Genomic DNA, 22,023 nt, shown 5'->3' on the forward strand with positions numbered 1-22,023 from the left:
CAACATTAAGCTTAGGCTATATATCCAAAAACATTTATATCCTTTGATTTCCTTGAAACCACTCGATTTTCTTGAAACCACTCGATAAGGACAACACATAAACACTAAAAAATGATTATTCTCACAGCTATGCCAAAATCTTACTATGGGATAACCTGAAAAAGGTGGAATAAATGACATAGTAAGCCATAAAACTCAATCAGGGTGTCTGCAATTTGAGACTCTTTCATACATTTTGAATGCCTGTTAGAACAAAGTATAGTTTCCAATTGAAATATGCTGTATGAGAAAATGAAAATTGGAGACCTATCAGAATAGGTCTAGAATAGGTCTGCATTATTGGGCTGATTTGTTACCAGAAAAAAAGACAGCGCAGCAAGAAACCGTAATATTAATTGACCTCTAAAACTAACTTTCTTTAATGAGCTACATTCAAGACCTTTAAGACCTTGAGATTGGATTATTTAATTGAATAAATTTTAAGACTTTGTCAGGACTTGCAGACACCCTACTACTACTCATTTAAAAAACACACATAGACAGCAGCCTAATCTCAAACATATGGCTTGTTGGCAGTTGGTAATAAACCGGCATTAAAGCTAAATCCAAAACAATTATTATATCATCAGTAGCCTATTTATTCTGTATGAAATATGATAAAATAGGACACATCCTAAGTCTACCTTCTCAGTTTAAAATTATGAGGAAATTAAATTCATCCATCCATAGCATTTCATGACTTACTCGCTAAATGTTAAACCACTACAGTGATGATGCACAGTAAACACACATTTGAGCACCAACACACAACTCTCTTACACACACACAAAACTGTTTAATGACTGTAGTGTGACACTGTAGTAGGGCACGTGCCCTGTTGAAGTGACGCTTTTGCAGGAGCAAGACAGAGTGGATGAGAGAGAAAGAAAAGATATGGAGTGAGAGAGAGATAAACAGGCAGGCAGAGGGAGACAGGGAGAAGGAGATGGGGAAACAGAGAGGAGGAGGCTATAATCCTCGCAGGATGGGGGGTTTAAACCTCTGTAGCGTGGCTCTAATTATCATAGCAGTCAAAAAGATGAGTCCTACACACTAACCCAGAGAGACAGAGAGCACAGGCTGGCTAGAGAACTGGGAAAAACCCTTATGATCCAGCTGTGTGTGAGCAACATGCGGATCTCAAGTGCTGCCGCCGCCACTTGAGCGGCCAACACTCCTCCCTGCCGGTACCTTGGGGAGCTTGATGGCCGGCTCGCGGTACTCTTCCTCCTCCTCGCTGTCCGAGTCTCCGCTCTGCACGGAGCTCCTGGAGGCCAGCGCCAGGGAGGCCTCTCTCTGCTGCCAGTCCAGCACACAGTGCCGCACGTTGCAGTAGACGTTGAACGCAGACGGGTTGCTGTGCAGCTTGATGTCCGGCACGCAGAAGGCTCCATCTAGAGACTCGGTCTGTGGAGAGACAGAGAGTGGAGGTGGTCAGCAAGGTCAGCAACACTTGCTCTTTGCAACCACCACTGTGTTATCATTTTCGACCATCAACAAGCCATTTAGCACACCACATAGCCATTTATAAAAACAAGAAATGGAAATCTGTATTAGTAGGCCAAACTGTAAAAAGTCACATCTGAGAATTCCCCCGAGGCTAATGCAAGGGTTCAAAAACAATCGCAAGGAACTCAGTCTGAGCAGATTTCTGCTGTTAGATAACACAGAATTATATAACTGTCTATACTGTAGGGTGGGAGTGTGAAACCTGTGATCAACACAGTCAGCAGTCATCCTTATACATTCTGTCATTGTGCTAACATCTAGTGAGTGAAATAATTGTGAAATTGAACTATTCCCCATTTTGTTTTGGACGCCTAATGGACCCCTGGTGGTCCCCAGACCCCACTTTGGGAAACGCTGGGCTAATGCAAGTCTTAACACATTTTCTCAACTAGCTTGACAGAGTTCACGTGTTGGAAAGTGGCCTACCTAACAAATTGCATAGCCTACCCAGTGTGTAAAAGGAGAGAAACAAAATTGTGCCAATTCAGCAGAAGAGGAGGGAAGTGAAATTGTAAAAAAACATTTTTTAAAAAGTAATGACTGCAAAAATGAACTGCAGGGTAAAAATGAAATAGCACAAGAGGTGATTTTTCTGGTTCGACACAGGAGGCTGCCCAATAACCATTTTGGGGAATGGCACTTTTAATCATTTAACACAGGAGGAGGAGGAGATGCAGCCATTTATAGGTCAATACACTGTGTGCTGTGTGCTCTGGGCTAATCTAAGGACAAGGGCACACATACTCAAATCATTTACAATCAAAAAGCTAAACCAAAGATCTTAAAAGCAAGGATAAAAAAAGAACAAGATAAAGTCAACTAATCAAAGAGAGCATCACTCCTCTGGGTTTCATCATGAATATGGTTAGTACCTTGAACCATTTACTAAAAGGTCCATATGCCCTCTGGCTTTTATAACAATGCTTATTATCTCAAGGTATCTCTCATGGCTCATTAAGCCATGTGAATGGGCAAATTAAACAGTAAGGTAAATCAAGCTGAAAGGGAGAATTTAGAATAAAATCATTATGGCATGGCTTAAGCACCTTTATGCTAATAATAATTATGATCAATCACTTCCACAGGGAAACCATAATCAATCAGGCTTCTACCTCCCACCAAGCAAGGCATTCTTTAGCTACAGTCCTGGGGCAACCTCTAGAGAATCTTATTGATCGATTGTGCTTCTCTCACAGTGTTGCGTTTTTGGCATCGTAGTGACAGTGGGTGATGTCATCTATTTGAGGAGAGAGGTCATTCATTCTCAGCTCACACCAGTGAGGAGGTGATATCTCCCTCTCATCTAGCAGTAGTGTCTTCTGCTCCCCTGCCCTGCCTCTAGGGTAGCACTTCCATCACAGCTACTGTATGGCATTCAGCAAGGAGCACATTGCCTGGAAAGAGCACTTAAAACCATTTACCACATGGAAATGTTATAATAGCCCAAACCCATACAGTGAGGGAGAGAAAATGGGTTTTCTAGGAGAGGGTGGGGGGAGCAAAACAAAAGGGTGGAGAGAAGAAGAGATGTGTTGAAGCTAGGCACCAGAGATAAACAGGTCAGCTTTTTTGGCCCATATATTACATTATGACATTTCTGCTTTTTAGAGAGTCTTGTTAAGAGTGACAGCAAAGGAGAGAGAGAAGGAATGACATGCAACGTAGGTTGTGAGGCAGACTCAAACACACAATGTCTCAAGCATATGGTATGTACCTTAGTATGCTATTACTCTACAATGAAATAAAATTTAGCCAACACAAAATGGTGCCCTAAAGAGATTTGTCAAACTGCATTGGCTAATGTCTGCCAATTGACACCATCAAAGACAATAAGACAACAGACAGCAATAAGACAGCTCCACTGGCCAAAAGAATGCCTCCGCAGTGGGGAAAATGGTCTAGGGGTACTCAATTATTTTCCAGACTTAATCTATCTAGCAGTGATTGAGAAAGCTATTGGAAACCAATATAGCTTGTTTGTGGTATCATGCTGCTTTGAGATCTTGTTAGTCAAATTGCACAAGCACTCTTAAGATGTCTCAAGCCAGAGTTACTGATAGCCCTTTGGTTATCATTATTGTCGAATGCAGTGGCTGGTTGTAATTGGCTCTCTGTGTCAGCCCACAATGCAATGAAATTAGTTTGTATTCAAATGAAAGGTACTGCATAGCCTACATTGTGTGAGCAATCCAAATGTACAGCTAACAAAACTGTAATCTCTTTGCCTGTGTAGAAGCAGAACAACACAAACATTTCATGAAAGAGCAATTAGTATGTTCTCCACATTCCATAGGACGGTCAATTGGGTCCATATGTAGGCCAACAACAATTGGGAAAAGCTGGTTTTGTTTTAAACATCGCCTTAACACAAACACAAAGTCCTTGAATGATACGCTACTTCTGAGGTTACATCTTACAAACAGAAGCTAACACGAGGCAGCTGAAACATGGTCCTCACAGTTCAAGTGAAAATGATATTTGACAAGTTTCACTAGAGCTGACAGTACTCAATAAAAGCCTGAACAAATCGTCGGAAACTTGCCACTGAAGGTGACACCTTCAAGCGATATCATCATGCACACAAGAAAACAGACCCAAATATGCCAAGCCCAACATGCTGCTCGTGTTTTGTGATTTTAAATGCAAAACCTTGACCACAAAAGTCAATGCTATAGTGCTCTCCTCTGTTGCTATAACATTGTAGCTTTTTACACATGTAGGTCACCTGATGGATAGGTTAGCCTTAATATAACATAAAACCTGTACTAAAAATACATCAATGCATAAAAACAGAAACAGATAAAATACAAAATGCTTTGACATTGCTTATGTCATTTTGTACTTCTGTCGTTCAGTACAAGGACATCTAAACAAGCTCAATCTTCCAGCACCCTTCTCGCTATATGTTGACGCAAATCCATTAACAGCCTGGTGTTGAGGGATGGAGAAAGTTGAGCCTCCCAATCCTCGTCTGATGCTCTACATTGTGTCTCTGTCTGCACATCACTGATGATGTAATGGCCATCTAAATGCATTGGAAAAGGCTGGTAGCGAGCCCTTGACTGCACTTGGACAGCTACACACTTTCGGCTTGCTGGCTTTATGGGAAAAAGCCAAAGAACAGAGCAGATAAAACAGGTGTCTTCCAAAAAACAGTGGCACAAGCACAATGCTTGTAAATTTGCACCAGCTTGTCAAATCAGTCAATCTACAATTGATCAACAGGAAAATGTTATATCATTAAAAACCATCCATCAACACATGACCTTAAAGATAAAGGCTATGCCTGTCTTTATATAGTCAAACTCAGCCTTTGACTAGACTACACCTCTAGCCCCTATGAATTGTGTTGTAGGGTAGATTTATGATGTTATTCCATTAAAGCCATTATTCTGTACTATAATATTCTTATTATAATTATGATATTACAGCTTTCGAAACAGACAGATCACATAAATCTCCTGCCTGTACAGAAGACATTACTTCATCCTCCACATTAGGATGATAAGTGTTTACGTTATCTCTTTTGCCCCGACTCCACCTGCATGTTTGTAAGCACAGGAGCAGACAAAGGCGGAGGAGAGGCTCTTTTAAACCACGCTGTGACTGTGTCGGAGAGGCGTGACAGAGCAAGAGTGAGCTCAACCCATCCAAACACAGCATGACTGCCTGTGTAACTACCCACTTTCCTGCCTGCCTGCCTGCCAGCCTTGCTTACAGGCAGTGAATCCTGTCTACCTTTATAGATTATATTCTGTTTGTCTACGCCTACAACTCACTGAACGATTCATCCTGATGTAAAAGTAACTGACTAGCCCACTCTACCCTGACTTGCCTGCCTGGGGGTGGTTTTGGGGTGGAGGGGGACAGAAGATTACAATAGCGTAGAGCCTCTACCCTTCTCTGCTACTATCACATTAATCTCTCTACCCTCAGCCTGCAAGCTGCTGGTATACACTAGGGGAGAACAAAACAGTAATAAAGTTAATCCAAACACAGACAGGCGATATTACAGACCCACCATAGAGCAGACTACACTCTCAATCTCAGAGGGGGAGAGCAAGGAAATGATCCAGTATCAGCTGAGGGGATTATGTTTGTTGACATAGCTCGGGAATCAGCTAGTTAGCCTACATTGTACATGCAAAGTCTACAGCAGATGCGCACACAGCCAATGCTTCCTCTGACACAGACAAGGTTCCCTCTTTGGATGAAGGAGATGGAGGCAGGCAATCGTTGCCGTGGAGATGTGGAACACATTAGGTCGCTCGGCAACAGGCCATCGTGCCCAAGCCAGAGCCACTCCCCAGAAGTGTCTCTCCTTCTCCCTCCCAACCACCTCCCCTACTTCATGTGCGAGGGGGCTGCCTGGCACCTGACCAGCCCTGCCAATTAAAACAGTGTTCCTGGCAACCACCTTAAAGATTGCAGAGGGGAATCTAATCCATTAATGTTGTTATCGTCAATCCATCGAGTTCATTTGGTCGAGAGTGAAAGCAGCAGGCAGGGATCTGTCAGAGCATACCTAAAGCCATGATAGTGTAAGCAAATATATATTATGCAAATTAAAACTGCCAGACATGTTTTTTTTATTAACACAAGGAAAAAAGATAAAATATTAAATGTAAATATTATAGTACTTCATAGACACATTTAGAGCAATAAGTATTGAGAATGTTAGGTATACCTATGTCCCACTAATAAAAATTATGCCTACTTGAAATAGCACTCTGCAATATTAACAGTGCATCATGTTATGTGTCTAACTGCTTTAGTGTTTGTTCACTTTACCCAAAGTATAACAATAGATGAACAGTGCAGGTATTTTATATAAATATTCCAAAGGTTTTTATGTTATAATCTAAAGAATTATCCCTTGTACAATAGCCTTAATATTACAAAACCTCTAACAATATCTATTCATATTAGCCCAATATCAAGACAGTAATACTGACATTACACAGATAGAGCAGTTTAATATTGCTATTTGGTTTGTTAGGCTCGCAAGCATCTCTTACCTTTGTTCTTGCTTTGACTTTTGACTTGACCTTCTGTCGTCTTTTCAGTTTCTTCTTACTCAACGCCTTCTTTCCCCTGAAAGTATACAGTGAGCAGTACATCAGTATTAATACAGCCATATTTTGGTTATGGTTATAATGACATAGCATAACCTTAAAGACAGTCAGTTTGATCTTTTCACTATGTTTCATATTAAATATGATGATGTGAGAAAGTTGGGAGATAAAGTCCCTGAATGGTCAAAACAACATTCTGCTTCAGGCCAGAATAACGTTGGGGAAAACTGATCCTGTAATTTTTGTCTGAAAGGACTGTTGAAAATTAAATCTAGGCAAAACTTCTCTAATGGTAATCTCACTCTGCCTTTTTTACCCTTGTAGAGCAGGTCTATGTCTTATGCAGCTGGAACGGTGGTGAGTAGGCTACATGTCCTCTGAAGTACAGTATAGCCTGAATAGTTGTCAGAGCTGTAGTACTGGTCACCCAGCTTAGTGCTTGATCATCCTAACAAAGCCCCAAACAAGCAGAGATTTGAATAGCCCTTTTTGACACTTTTGACAAATGCTAACATTTCACTTTGGAATCTGTTTTTATTAGCTTTTGGCAGATGGTAACTTTTCACCCGCTACAAATGAGAAGTGCTAGGGGCTACAAAAGGAATTACTAATTATTATACTACTGAAAACAGGGAACCAGTGCAATGAACAATAAGCAACTTTAATAGTCTGCTGTCGTTAATCTACTGAATGTATAACTATATAATTCCTTACACTGTTTGCAAACTGACTTGAATTGCTTTTTTTAAAGTTTCAGCATTGGCCTGTATGTGTATCGTCAGAAATGGAAGTTGAAAACAAACAGAAAGGTTTAGAGTATTCCAATGAATCCCAGAGAGCAGCTTGTAATATTGATTTCTAATAGCTTGTCTTATTAAAAATTAGCTTGAGTTTCTTCAGTCCTTTGAGCATACAGTGACCTGCTAGGTGGTAATCGTATTCGCCAACAATCAAGCCAAAATCAATCTCCTGATTCACAAGCAAAGTCACACAGACAGACATCAACAAATCCATCAGAGAAAGAGCTTTGGCGAATTTAATCAAACCCTTAGCCTACAGTAAAGGCCTCCAAAAACAATTGCCTACCACTTCTCTGTTTCTCTTGGGTATTGACTATATGGATTTTATGTATAGGCGGCATGTCTATAAATTCTCTCCGAAAAACTTCAAAGAAAAATTGGTGTCAGATAAGATGGCAAGTTCAAATCAAATGATGAATCTATGATTAGGGTATCTAAGAATGTTTTCTTTCCTGCTAATAGATCCATTAATTGGTTATGAAAACAACAGTGGTGCACTTACAGTAATGTAAGACACGGAAACAAATAGCTGACTGGCCTATGCTTAAAGCAGATTCTTACACATGGAAGATGAGAATAACAATATAGTTGTGTGAGGGCGGCTTCTGCAATGATCAAGCTTCTCATTCCACAACCTGACTTGCTAGATGACGTAACTGTATACCCGTTTATGCCAGAAAAGCAAACGAGTTCCCCACCTCCCAACACAACCTAACCCAAATACGCACTATGTGCAAGGTTACAAACCGTGTTGTGTATAAAATCTACCAATAATGTGTTCCAATGCGTGTATTTAAATGAACATCCCATGATTGTGACCTCCAGGCTTAATGAGAGATAAATCGCTGGTTGCGTTTTACGTTAACCTGGGAAGGGCTGCTCTTCTTGAACGTTAGCTAGCTACAAACAGTGACGCCGTTGGGCCCACATACACAGCGTTACTGTTCACTATATTAACACAGAGTTAGCTAGTTAGGTAACGACAAATAATGTGACAACACCAGCAATGACCGTTTAAAGAGGTTTACAATAAATGTAATTATTACTCGAGTCCACGTTTGTTTCGGTTTAGCTAGCTTAGCTATCAGTCAAAACAAATAGACTGCTGTCATGACAGTTAGCCTGCTAGCTTGCTTTAGATAGACACTTTTCTATGTCGCCATGGCCCGAGTGGGAGGAGTTCTGGTTACAGTGGCTCTGTCAATGGTACGAATACAATATTCGGTGCACCCGGGCTGCGGAGTCTACAAAAACATACGCGCCTGGGTAAACTAGCTTAGCTGGCGAGGTAAGCTAGGGAAGTCAAAGCCAAAATGCTACCTAGCAAGATGATCATCAAACTGGTACACCCAACTTGACGAGCCCGAGGCTCGTTGTGTGTAGTTAAAACATTATATGACAAAATTCGGGCAAGCTCGGGGACCATAGATAACGTTTAGCTAGACATCTGACGCTGAGATGAACTAGTTAGCTAACGGTCGTTAGCTAGCGAGCCCTACAAATGACAGCCCAACCACAGCAATATATAACATTTTTCGCAAACGTTAGCCACTCACCTTCCTTGATTTATCCCTTGCTCTTTGTCATTGATAGCTGTGGTATAAATCCTTCTGTATCTTTCCGCCAAAGCTCGCCCTGAGAGTAAAAGCTGGTACCGACTTCGACAATCCGACTGGGCTCCGGGTGTCGGACACAAACCCATACCCGAACCAATGGTGGCGAATTCGGCTCCAGCTCCAGAAATGACCCTGACACCCAGCCCCATCGACGGCGATGAGGAGGGTAGAATCCCTCCACCGGCGGCCGCTGCCGCAGCAGCACACATCATCGTTTTGGAGAACAATGCATATATCACATCAAAGATATAACAGCTAGATAATCACTAGCCAACAGTTACAATCCATTTGTCATCGAATCCGCCGCACGTCACGTCATGTGTCCATTACAAAATGCAGAAATGGCAGGATTAGCATCCAGTATCTCCAATAATTATCGGCGTAAATTGTAGCCACTCCGGTGGTGCAACTGTTCTAGATGGTCTTCCGATCCAGGCAGAGCGTCAACACGGTTCTTATCTCCCGGGAATTTATATTCTCAAGCCATAACGAATTTTATTTTGAAATAGCATAAACTACAGCATTCATTTCCAAGAAGCGTCTTCTCGTGTTTCGTTTTCATTCGTTCCTTGAGTATTTCTTGACCCCGGAGAGGCAGCACCCTCAGTTGGGCTGCCATCTTAGCTTCATCATCCCTCCCCTGGCTCAGACTTCTGTCGCTGTAAGCATGCCGGGATATTTTCATGTGGCTAACCTAAGCGATTCTATTATGGATTATGCGCCAGTTTTTCTGCAAACATAGATTTTTACGTATTTATTTTAACATTGCATTCCCTGTATGTAATTATTGTGAGGAACAGACCATTTATTTACAAAACAGGCTGCATCTAATTTGAAAATATCAAAAACTGGCTATTCATAGAGATCAAAGCATCATTAATGTTAAGTAGCATGATGGATAGAGAAACGCATATTTCTTTTGCATAGCCTAATAGATTATAATTAGAACCTGGACAAGGACAATTCATTTGCAGAGGTCCATCTTGGGCCTCTCCCAGTTTGATCTATAATAAGCACACTGGGATACTATGTGATTAAATAAAAAGTGATTAAATACTTTGTAGCCTGAAAATCTGAAGCTCTGATTTGATCTTTAAAAAGAACAGAGCGTAGGATTGCCTTGATATTGTAGCTGACACTGACTTTCTTTTCTGCCTCTCTAAAATGCTCTCCATCTACTATTATTTCATGAATAGCAATTAGATGAATGATCGGTGTTGGTATTCATGTCATTTTCTGTCCAGTAACCACTGTGTAACTGGGTAACAACTCCCAGTTGCCCTTTGAACTTGTCTTCTTGAACTGCAGATTATCTTACACAAGGATAGCAACCATACATACCCTATGATTAAATCTCCTTGTTTGTGATTAAGCCTCATACAGGCCTGGCCTATAGATAGGATCTATCTATAGTGTACGGCTCTTCCGAATTCATTGAAAAGACTTGGCATAGCTCATAGATACCACATAAAGTAATGTGTACTATTTCTATGGCTTGCACGTCATTGTACAGAGATACCAAATGTATATTTGTTTATTTTTGCCATAAAAAAAATAGTTACACTGGAATACAGAAGAGCATCAATTATGCAACATGATAATGATGGTGATGATGATGGTGATGATGGTGATACTCTTATCTTCTGACAGGGATGGCACATGGGTGGGGGAGGGGTGGGAACACTGCAAGGGGGAATGTGGGAGTCACTGTGCTTGTGTGTGGGGCAACATCAGACAAATAGGATGCTCAGTCATACCTATAAAGACCAAACTACTACACTGCTAAGACACACAAAAAACAGGAGCAGACAGACAGTGCATAGTTAATGGAAGTACATTGACATAACACAGACATGTTTTAATGAGCACATGAGTGAACCTGTATTCAACTTGTCATCTGGTCACAGTAAATTCAAATTTGCAAAATCCTTTATTCTACTGGAGCCTGTGCTCTGACTTTAATGTCAGAGTCTAGTTAAATGTATAGTCAGTATGTATAGTCAACCTTCTGTGTGTGTGTGTGTGAGAGAGAGAGAGAGAAAGAGAGAGAAAGAGATTTACACAGCCCTAGTGGGGCTTTATTGGTTGTAAGGCGTTTCTGCGGCCCAATAAGGAGAGAGGGGTAGGTCTACAGCTTCTTCTCATAGCAACCCAGGATGCATTCCTAGGTTATCAAACACAATGTCAGTGTGCATCAGTGATGCAGAGGACTTTTGATTTCTGAGCATAAAAATTTGCTTGATTGAACTGTAATAAAATGATAAGCAATGTTATTTAAAAAAACTGGTTTTGCTACCATGCACTACAAACGGCATATGTATGCTAGATCACAAATTACTGATATGCAAGGGGCTTTCTCCATAGCCCTATTCGGGTAGGAGGTTATGACACAAGAGTGAGCAGGAATCAAATTGTGTAACCTGAGGATGCAACCATATCCAAAGGCTGCTCCATTAACCCCTGTTTGTGTCAGCTCTGTCCCAGTGATGGCTAGGAGACAAGGGGAATGGAGGGAGGAGGGGCAGAACATCCCCAACTAGGCCAAGAGGACACCACTGGTCAGGCAAGAGTGTCACAAGCATGAGCTGAAGTGGCAGAGATGAAACCCAGTTACCATACACACACGCAGCAACTGGGACTGGTACGTATCAAGCCTTGAAGCACGGATGGCTTGTGTTATTGAACTATCCTAATATGAAAGTGTGTCATTTGTAATCTATAAACCTGATATGATAGTGCAGCTTCAACGCAGTGGGGTGTAGTGATGATGTTCATAACTAGAGGTGAAATTGGTGTGTCAACCTGTATTAATATGTGTAAATGAAATGCAGACATCGTGTCCAGTGCTCCAGTAAGCCCTGTTTCCATGGTGTCCAGAGGAGGGTATCGTATTCAACACTGTCTCTTTCAGTGGCCATAACAGAACAGGTGAAGTTCGCCCTCTTTTCAGCTCCCTCAGTTATTGCAATTTTGAATGATCAGGACATTTATTGCCTGTAATGGTGAAGTGCGAATAGTATTTTTTGATTTCTGCCATGATAGCACTGGCGCCACCCAGTGTTATTAATTTCCACTTAAAAATGATACTGAGGGTGGGTGATTACTGTGGACACACTGGAATTATTTGGATGACTCACCATCTGTTTCATAATGGCACATGTACCAGTGTACTACAAAGATGTCACATAGATACATTAGGGCTTGAGTGTGGTTATTCAATTACTTGAAGTTAATTCCTAGCCACCTTAAATAAGCGGGATATGCTGCTGGGTCAGTTACAGTATGGTGAACATGGCTAAAACATTATTGTGATATTTAGTCATGAATGTTACTGAGTAACAGATATCTCTCCCTATTAAAAAATTCCCTTGCCCTCTGGTGACACTTGCTCATGGCACAGTTAGTATAGTCTGCATTCCTTTGTGGGAGGGGTTACCATGTCAGTTTCCACCTCTGTCACACCCTTGCATGCTATGCACCTTTCATACCTTCGGTCTACCACATCTAGACACTCCCAATAATCAAGTTTACTGAAATGGTTAATATGGCATCTACAGTTCAAGCCTGTTCCTCACCTACTTTATGTGTCTTCCCTATGACCTATGTGTCTTTGTATCATTTAAGCTCTGTTCTAGCTAATGGCTCCTAGGCTATAGGAGCTAATCTCCTATAACTGTGCCATGAAGCAGCTCAGGCACTCAAATACACCCCTTTGGACAGGACTCCAGTCCATTGTGGGGGCTTAGTCCTACTCAATATAATAATATACAATATATGCCATATGGTGGAACCTTTATCCAAAGCACATTACAGTAACATGAGTGCATACATTTTTTTTATATGGGTGGAAACAAATCCATAACCCTGGTAGTCTTAGTGCTTTGCTCTAACCATCGCTCTAACCAGTCCAAGTTAGGATTAAATAACCCATTTAGTCGACAGTTAACCGGTGCATTAAGGTCCCATTTTAAGGTTATGGTATGACTTGCCCAGGGCTCAGGCACCAGTAGCCTGGTGATTAGTGTCCATCCTGGTACTGGGGGGTTTGAGCTTCTTTGTGTTTTTTTTTTTTTAAAGATTTATTTTTGGCATTTTTTTTATGCTTTATGCTTTGAGAGATATAGTGAGAGAGAGACAGGAAGGTATGGGAGAGAGAGCGAGGGGAGGACATGCAGCAAAGGACCACGGGCCGGATTCGAACCTGGGTCGCTGCGGGAAGGACTGAGCCTTATGGTACGTGCCCTACTTGGTGAGCCACCAGGGTGCCCCAAGGTGGAAGTACTCTTGTCAGATATTCTGATATCTGCTTCATCCTATAACTTGGGACTGGAAATACAGTTGTGGATGGAAACCACCCTTCAATACTTTGATTGGCAACACGTTAGTGCAAAGTCCATGTCAGTCTTGTACTGTACTAAATGTCACAAAGATAATGTATACATTTCTGAAGGGTTAAACAGTGTCACCTGCTCATTTCAAAGTGGCAGATCAATCATATTCCTATATCCAAGATCCAAAATATATTACAATCCCATTTGCATTATCGTCAGAGTGAATATGGATAAAACTATGAAACTACTGGATTACTACCCTAGTTCTGTCTCATTGTCCTTAAATGCAAATGAAGAGACCAGCTGAAAAGCTGTACAATAGCTCCTGTCCTGAATAAGGTTACAGCATTAAGGACATCATGGAAAAACAGGCTTGCATATCAAAAAGAAGAAGCTGTATCTCACATCATGTGTGCCGGTCAAAGGTTACAGCTGTGAAACACATCATGTTCTCAAAACCATCTATCACCTCTCTAAACTCTGCCTCATCTCACTCTTGACATTTTTTTTTACTTCTTACTGTGTCAATAAGTTATACTGTTGGTGACGTGTGCATGACAGGTTATTATGTCAAAACTCTATAAATCGTATGCTTTTGCTTTCAGGTGATGAGCTATCAATTAATTATTACAAGTGTACAGGATTCTCGACGCCAACTGAATAGTTACGCTTCCCTGACACCCATGTTAAAGGGCAAGTCCTTCTGCATTCCACCTAATTCCATTCTCTTTCAACCTTCAAACAAAATACACAGCAATTAATGAAGTGTGTGACAGGGAGACAGAGAGAGAGAGAGAGAGAGAGAGAGATAGAGAGAGACCCACTATTCTTGATTTGATTGTTGTCTGAGGCCACACCCTTAGGTGGCCTTGGAATCTCCTCCCTTAAGGTCAAAAGCAGAGCGAGCAAAAAGGGTGTGATTGCACACAGTGGAGTAACAGACGGTGCAAAGACCTGAGCTCTAGTCAGAGTTTTCACTATCTGTCTTGTGAGTCGCGGAGCTTTCAGCAGAGGTATGTAGCCTGTCAATCTCTTTCTGAATCCTACGTTTCCACTAATATCTTCATATGTAGTAATTCTATTTCAGCCTTAGATGAAAATGTGCATGGACTGTTTTGATGTTAAAGGTTTTCATGTACGGTACCGAGTTCTTTGAGACGACCTGGTGTTTTGTGCTGAGGTGCAGTAGTGCTGGAAAATATATACAAAAACAGATTTATAAGCATGATGTGAAATATCATTGCAGTGCTCGTCCTCTTGTGTTCATTACAGAGTGTTCTTTTAAGTGATTATACTGTGAGGAATGAAATGCATGACTTACTGTTATACTGATTCACATGGAAACATATTATCACACACACACTGAAGGACTTCTGTTCCAAGCTTGCTGTCAACTCATATTACCTAACATGAACCTTATGACTGGTACACTGATGGCACATGGCAAACATTAAAGATAGTTTGCATTCTTTTCCAGCTTTAACCTATGCTGTTGAAACCGCATGTTGTTCCTGAATAGAGGAATCAGTCCAGACTGCCAATCATGTCAAAACAGATTTGTTTCTGATCTGATCTGATCTGATCTGATCTGATGTACTCAGAAAAATGTCTGGTATTCCACTTTGCAAGCATCCTTTAGGAAGGAAGTAGAAATATATTTGAAATTTGAACCAATATCAGAACCAATGTGCTATTGGACAGTACAAATGGATTGTTATAGCAAAGCCTAAGAGCAATGTTTTGAATGTTACAAGACTCAAAAGTCTTGTAAGACTCAGAAGACAGAGTTTGTTTAGCTTTAAAATCTTAAAGGATTATTTTTTGACAAGGGTCAACTATCACAACAGATCATAAAGAACCAAGACCATTTTGTTTTAGCTATTTAGGATACTGCCACATACATTACCACAAGAGATACAAGACTACTTCACACACATAATTAAATATGCACATACCCAATACAAAACAATTATTATTATTATTATTATTAGAGGAATGATAGCCATCAGGCAATCAATCGCATGACTGATATTTGGACAAGAGTTTCATTTACAGTTGTTGCTTCATTTAGAGCTGTAGATGGATGCGATATTATTTCTCATAGGGAAGTGCTTGTACTGGAGTGTGTATGTAGGAGGAGGAGTGTAATCCTTATCATGAATGGCTAATGGTATGTTACTTATGTGCCCCTCTGTTTTGCTGCCAAAGGCGTGTTTGGAGAAGGTGTGTTATGGAGGATGGGTGTGTCTTTGCATGGGGCCAGATCAAGACAAACAGGTTTATGGTTTAATCAGTGAGTCAGGGGTTGAGCAAAACTACCATGACACACTGTTGGCACAGTGACAGAATGGGCATGGCATGTTAGATAATCCAAACTAATGAAAAATGCGTGTATGAGTGTGTATGAGAAGGCAAAATGATGCAGAGATAGAAAAGAATATTGATTTGTAAGCTATTTAAGTGAAACTTTAGTTGACATGCACGCCCACCATGGCCTGATTTCATATTAAAATATAATATATGCAGTTGATTGGGCATGGTAATATGATTATTGTAGCCAACAGTACCACCTAGTGGCTGACATTGGTTCATTCTGTGATGAGTTCCCTTGTTTTCTTGTTCTTTTACACTTTAAGGTAAAGATACAAAGATGTCCAGGAAGACTTACACCACCCAGACTGGTAAGTATTGAGAAATGTATGTATCAATATAGGATTCCATGTGGTGCAGATACTTCAAAAACATTCATACAAATACTCAGTATTCACTCCTCCCTGTTCACAGTTCATTCATTCATTCATTCATTCATTCATTCATCAATTCATTCATCAAGTCTTCTCTTTCTCCTCAACCCAGAGCTCAATGGGAACAGCCACAATGCTAGATGATGTTTAGAAATTCACATACATTTGTCCATGTCATTACCTCAGCATGGTCTCAGAACTCCACCACACCTTATGTTGAGTGACTGCAGTGAATATATCAGCTGAAAGCCCTCTACTCCTCCCTGAACCCACTGCTCATGTTTTCATCACCCTGTGTACGCAGCCAAAAGCTCCAGTCCCAGCCAGGCAATTGAGGACAGCAAGAAGAAGTCATCTCTGCTGAAAGACAACAGTTGGATCAGAAAGGACGCTGAGGAGGATGAACCGGTTGAGTAAGTCACAAACGCCGATACAAGCATAAAGGCAGATACACAGATACAGAATCCCGCAAGCACATGGGCGTGCACACACTCGCATGCAGTAGGGGCCTAACAGAACTCTTGGGTGTGAGTTGTGTATAATACACTTTCAACTCACACTTCAAAGTTTGCCTTTGTCACACATCATAAAATAGCCTCCTGCCACATTTGTCATGCAAGCTACAGTGCTTACTCATCTCTGCCAGCATGAATTAATTATTTTATCCTTTTTTTCCCCCTCAGCCGAGATCCAAACTTTGCCAAAAGTATTCTAAGCCGATACAGGTCCAATGACAGTCTTCCGAGGTAAAACTACATTTTTGACCCTTTAACAATGGACAGATCAATAGAAAATTATTATTTACACTTATGACTGGGTATAATGTTGATGAGTTGAGTCACTACTCCCTTTATTCAAGTTAAAGACAGTGGTTGATCTTTTTTCCAATCTTTTTTGCTCATAGGTCTGAGACTGAAGAAGCAAAGAGCCCCACAGTTAGAACCTCATCTTCTGTGCATGCTCTCACCAAGAGGTAGCTATCATTTGCATAAACAAACTTGTAAAAGCTTCTGATATTGATTATCTCATTTACTGTAGAGCTGTCTAAACGAACATCAATGTTGGCAGTTTGGCACCTGTAATAAGCAGGTTGTGACAAGAGCCCATCAACTGTTTGCTTTTTCAAAAACTTGTTTCTCTGATTACAGATTCAGTACAAGTCAGGATGAGCTGAATAAGAGCAGGTTGGTATGCGTTTCCCTCGGCACACATATAGCACTATTACACTTTTGCCTGTTAATTTCTGCTACCCAGTCGAGGCACATAGCTTTAACCAGAATCATGAGTAAAGTAGGCCTATGCTTCTCTTCTATTGGCAGCACCCTCCCTTCCAGCAAGACTACAACCTACACCCGAAGGTACACTTTGAAAATAATACTATTAATGCTACAATATCTAGCTGTTTTTTAGAGATCATCTAAATGCTGTACTTTTCTGCAGCAGTTCGTCAACGCTGAAGCCAGAGGTTCCCAAGACGTATGTAAACCTCCAATATAATACATTAATCAACAATAATATAATGTTTAATGCGAAAGTCTACAGAGAAACCACACATATTGATGGTGTAATTGTATATTTCTGTATCAATGTCAATATAGGACTACCACCTCCAAGACTACTGTTACACAGGAACCTAAGACAAGGTAAAAAAAAAAAAATGAACGAATACATCCAGCAAACCAATATGGAAAAAATATTACACTGAGGCATTTTGTAAATTTGTCCTTGTATTGATCCTCCATTAGCACCACAACCACTACAGTCACCAAAGATGGCAAGACCACAGACACCACCACCATCACCACCACCCAAAGTGTTACCAGGTAGCAAACACTACAGCATTAATATGTACATCAACATATCACTTAATTTAGCCTGTATCTGCAATGACTAACTCTCTCTGCTTTAAGATCCCCTGTGAGTAAAACACCTACCAAGACTGAGACCTTCACTGAACGGGTCTTCTCTGATGTCAAGAGCTCCAGCAAAGGGTAAAAATACTGTTAAGTCTGAAATGAAGCACAGCAGGAGAGAAGTGCAATTAAGTACAAGACCCTGGCCTCGCATAATGACACTATACTGGAGACAAGAGGTTTATATTTTGTTTAAGCCTCGCAGTGAGGATGAGTTTATTATTGATTATAGTTATACACTCTGCTCACTGGCTCCATGGTGTTACACCCTACCATAGTCAGCAGGGGAGTGGGGCCTAGTTTTTATATCACGCGCACACACACACACACACACACACACACACACACACACACACACACACATACGTATTCTGTGACTTCAGTATTTTACTGCAAAAAGAAATGGAGGTTCCATTGCATCCATATAGTGCTGATGATGAGCTTAAATCATAGCAAACTTAACAAATGAACATACTGTACTCAATTGCAATTCTAGGCTGTTGTGGGCTTTATTTGTCATGCAAACTTGATCTGTGATCATATGAGAGGCTGATCAATTATCCCTTCTATTCACACAGGACACCATACACATCCTATTCACCTACCAAAACAACCAAAGTGACTGAGACAACTATTACCAGCAATAAAGAGTAAGATATAGTCTACCAAAACCTCTTGACGGAGAATTTAATATATGAAAAATATTTAATTATTATAATTGAAATAACATCTAAATTAACATATCACAAATTATTTAACCTATGTTGAAATCATTTCTCTGCAGCGCTGAGGCCCAGCTGTATGACACACTCATCCCCAAGTCTGTCAAAGATGATTTCCCAGCCACAGACAGGTGATATTTTTATTTACCAATCAAGTGGTCAATGAAGTGGTTTGAATTAGGCTTGATTTCAATCAATCACTAATTCTGTAATAAATGATGTTTTCTTCATTACAGCAAAAAAAGTGTCTCCAAGACTGAGACTGTGACAGTGAAAAGCAGCAGTGACGGGTGAGTTTTATCCCACAGTGGGCAGTGCAGGAAAGGCACTGTGCAATGTGCAATGTTGGTGACCGAGTCAGATAAAAGTACCTTGTCTGTTTTTTTCAGTGATGGTATTAAAACTACCACTACTACAAGGACCTCCTCTACGTAAGATATAAATTCATTCTTTAAATTAATATTTCTCCTGCATAAAAATCATAAAATAAAGATTCTAAATATTGATCATGCTGTTTCCTTCACAGGGCTGAGGATGACCTGTATGACACCCTCCTGCCTAAATCCATGAAGTCTAATCTCTTTTCTCCAGTCAGGTGAGGTCACTCAGTGAATAACTTCAACAAAACAAACAAATAAACAAACAAATATGATCATCATCTCACTGAAACGTCACATCCCGCACTTACAGCACTACAAGCATCACAAAGAGAGAGGTCGTTACAGTGGACAGCGGCAGAGGGTGAGCTTGACTGGAAGATAAACGATTGAAAATGATCTATTTTGTGCTGTCTAGTCCCTTATCCCAGTTACATCTGACAGTATCTTTTATTCCATTCAGAGGAGACAGCCCAACTGTGACATCTCCAACCTCCACCCGCACCATCACCAGGTAAACATGCAGACCACTTACAATCTGCATAACCTTCAAAACTACAATCCCTTACTTTTGTACCTCGAAAATTTATATCCACTCTCTGTCAACACAATTTTCCTAACTGAAACTGTATTAGCTGATTGGTAGCAAAGCAAAGTTCAGCTGCTGTAACGTGTGCAACACATTCCTCACACAGCTACAGCTCCTACAGCAGCAGTGATGATACTCCCTCCACCCGCACCTCCTCCTACACCATCAGCTCCAAGCCCAGGTGATGATTTATCCGCATGTCTCTCATTCACACGCCTCTCGCAGAGGTGTTTCTGTCTACTGCCAGATTAAAACCCTAATCTATTAATGTGTTTGCACACACAGTGACGAATCCACCAGCAACACATCAAGCTACACCAGGAGCTACTCTCGCCCAGACTCCAGGTATGGAGAAGCAGAGCAAACCATTACATAATGAATTTTCATGATCACTGAGAAAGCAGTTAGAAGTATTAGGTATTTATGTTTTTTTATAAATATGAAAGTTTGAGGTCTGTCTCCATGGTGTCAAAATCTAACATGTGAAATATGGTTTATCTGGTCTTTGCATAGCTATGAGTACACCAGTGTCACCAGTCCCACTGTCTACACCACAACATCATACAAGAACAACAGGTATTGGATCAAGTTCTTGCAGCTGAAATATGACTGGGAAATATGTTAATGTAGAAAAACAACTGCAGCCTATATCAAAATAAAGTGAAACTCATGTCCAGAAACTGATAACAGTGTTACTCTCAAAGCAGGGCGGATGACCTTCTGGCTGATCCCGACTTCTCTAAATCCTCCATCAAGACTGTGTACTCATCTCCTGAGAGGTAGGAACAGCGTATACACACAGTTACAAGACATTCTTTTAACACACTGCATTGCTGATTCTCACGTATTCACACTAATAACACCGCTGGCCTCTGTAGGACAGTGCTTGAGAAAGATCTGTGCACCTACTGCCGCAAACCCTTCAACTCTGACGCCAAGATGGTCCTGGAAGACATGAAGATCAACTGCCATGCCTCCTGCTTCAAGGTGAAATGCTCAGATGTGAATTATTACAAGTCTCTCCATCCATTAAAGTCCCATGGAGATGTTATCAGGAACTGAGTGGTTAACGCATGCCTCTGTCCTCATGTACTCTTCTGTTTGTGGTTTGGCAGTGCCAGGTGTGTAACAGCACTCTGGGTCATCTGAAAGCTGGGGACAGCATGTGGATCTACAGACGCACAGTGCACTGTGAGAACTGCTTTGATGTCACCAGAGGTAAACACTTTGACTTGATGAGAGTCATCACCATCTTCCTGAATTACAAAATCCACTGAATCAATCTGTTTTCTTCATTTTGTTCATTGGAAAGTGTTGAAAACAACTTTCATTTAATGGGTGCCATCTTTCTTTTTACAGAAAAATGGCGACGCTGAGCATCCCTATCCCAAACCTTCAATAACAGCACTTCTGATTGAAAAAAATAGTTATGTTTATCTATATGTTTTGGGTGAAATGGGTCCTCCTGCACATATGTTGTATATGCTGATAAATACCTTTATGTTCATGGTGGGATGTTTTGACGAATAACAGTTATGTGTGAACCTCACTCTGCAGTGTCAGGCACACACTACTAGCCAGCTGTAACTGTCTTGTTGACATCATGACACCTCTGTCTTTGTATCTAGCCCTTTTCACAACTTCATAACCTTATCATTAACTTATCACTTTTATGATTGTGTTCTATCTTGTCTCTGTATTGAATGTCCTGTCTGTCTGTAACTTTGTGTTGTACTGCTGCTGTTGCCCGACCAGGTCTCTCTTGTGAATGAGACCCCGTGTCTCAATGAGATTACCTGTCTAAATAAAGGTTTAATAATAATAAAAAATAACAGCATGTATGGGAGTCTATAGTATGTAACATAGTCTAGTATGAGGTATTGCAAGAATTAGGGCCGGGGGCTTGTTGTGTGTGCAATAAAGGGAATCAATGTATCTTTCTCTATTAAATTAGTAAAAAAAAAGTGTGCTGCTTTGTGTTCAGTTTACCTTTTTCTTTATTTCTATCATTGTTCACTCTGTGCATTATGCTGATGAAGGGAAGGTTTATGACAGATTACTATTATGAAATTTCTTTAATCTTAATACTAATAGTAATAGTTTACCGTTTGTACTACAGTAGACTAGAGCAGAATAGAATAGAATAGAATAGACACATTCTATTAGAAATATTTTTAGTAGACTGTTTTATTTTTTTATTTATTGAATGGAACAGAATGAAATTGAATTGAATTAATACAACAATAAATGCTATTAAAACTTGTATGGAATAAAAAAACAATTTATTCTATATTCATAGAATAATATT

The 22,023-nt window shown here is 40.5% G+C and overlaps 2 protein-coding genes across 15 annotated transcripts in view; one reads left to right on the top strand and one right to left on the bottom strand.

The window, feature by feature from the left end:
- The window catches only part of mycbp2 (MYC binding protein 2), a 64,866-nt gene extending 55,199 nt beyond the window's left edge, over window positions 1-9,667 (bottom strand). For all 12 annotated transcript variants that reach the window (XM_071525701.1, XM_071525709.1, XM_071525698.1 and 9 more), the window contains exons 1-3: window positions 8,980-9,667; window positions 6,567-6,642; window positions 1,231-1,446 (exon numbers count right to left, since the gene is read on the bottom strand). In XM_071525701.1, coding sequence (XP_071381802.1) covers window positions 1,231-1,446; window positions 6,567-6,642; window positions 8,980-9,251 — 564 coding nt within the window. In that variant the 5' untranslated portion in view covers window positions 9,252-9,667. The remainder of the gene's footprint in view (window positions 1-1,230; window positions 1,447-6,566; window positions 6,643-8,979) is intronic.
- A 4,611-nt stretch (window positions 9,668-14,278) lies between these two features.
- scel (sciellin) lies at window positions 14,279-21,910 on the top strand. 3 transcript variants are annotated; one of them, XM_071525684.1, is made up of 25 exons: window positions 14,279-14,383; window positions 16,007-16,051; window positions 16,419-16,527; window positions 16,798-16,860; window positions 17,019-17,087; window positions 17,263-17,298; window positions 17,434-17,472; window positions 17,555-17,590; window positions 17,713-17,757; window positions 17,860-17,937; window positions 18,025-18,105; window positions 18,606-18,677; window positions 18,812-18,880; window positions 18,986-19,039; window positions 19,139-19,180; window positions 19,276-19,344; window positions 19,440-19,490; window positions 19,590-19,640; window positions 19,822-19,896; window positions 20,001-20,060; window positions 20,229-20,291; window positions 20,423-20,494; window positions 20,594-20,702; window positions 20,831-20,933; window positions 21,075-21,910. In XM_071525684.1, exons 2-25 carry the CDS (start codon window positions 16,021-16,023, stop codon window positions 21,089-21,091), a joined length of 1,494 nt encoding a protein of 497 aa, XP_071381785.1. In that variant the 5' UTR covers window positions 14,279-14,383; window positions 16,007-16,020; the 3' UTR covers window positions 21,092-21,910. The 3 variants fall into 3 exon arrangements, with proteins under 3 accessions (XP_071381785.1, XP_071381784.1, XP_071381783.1); XM_071525683.1 differs by having other exon boundaries at window positions 17,558-17,590; window positions 20,420-20,494; window positions 21,075-21,909; XM_071525682.1 differs by having other exon boundaries at window positions 20,420-20,494; window positions 21,075-21,907.
- Window positions 21,911-22,023: the final 113 nt, after the last annotated feature.

This window comes from Centroberyx affinis, unplaced genomic scaffold (assembly GCF_046629955.1).
Source record: "Centroberyx affinis isolate AG114_WGS23_722 - 3 ecotype Tasmania unplaced genomic scaffold, CSIRO-AGI_Caff_v1 ptg001328l_1, whole genome shotgun sequence".
Taxonomy (NCBI): domain Eukaryota; kingdom Metazoa; phylum Chordata; class Actinopteri; order Beryciformes; family Berycidae; genus Centroberyx; species Centroberyx affinis.

Bases quoted from the DNA above. Each gene is read 5' to 3' on its own strand.
- scel (XM_071525682.1), top strand. From the start codon at position 16,021: ATGTCCAGGAAGACTTACACCACCCAGACTG. The intron at 16,052-16,418 runs GTAAGTATTGAG...CTGTGTACGCAG, and splicing joins GACTTACACCACCCAGACTG to CCAAAAGCTCCAGTCCCAGC. The intron at 17,088-17,262 runs GTAGCTATCATT...CTCTGATTACAG, and splicing joins GTGCATGCTCTCACCAAGAG to ATTCAGTACAAGTCAGGATG.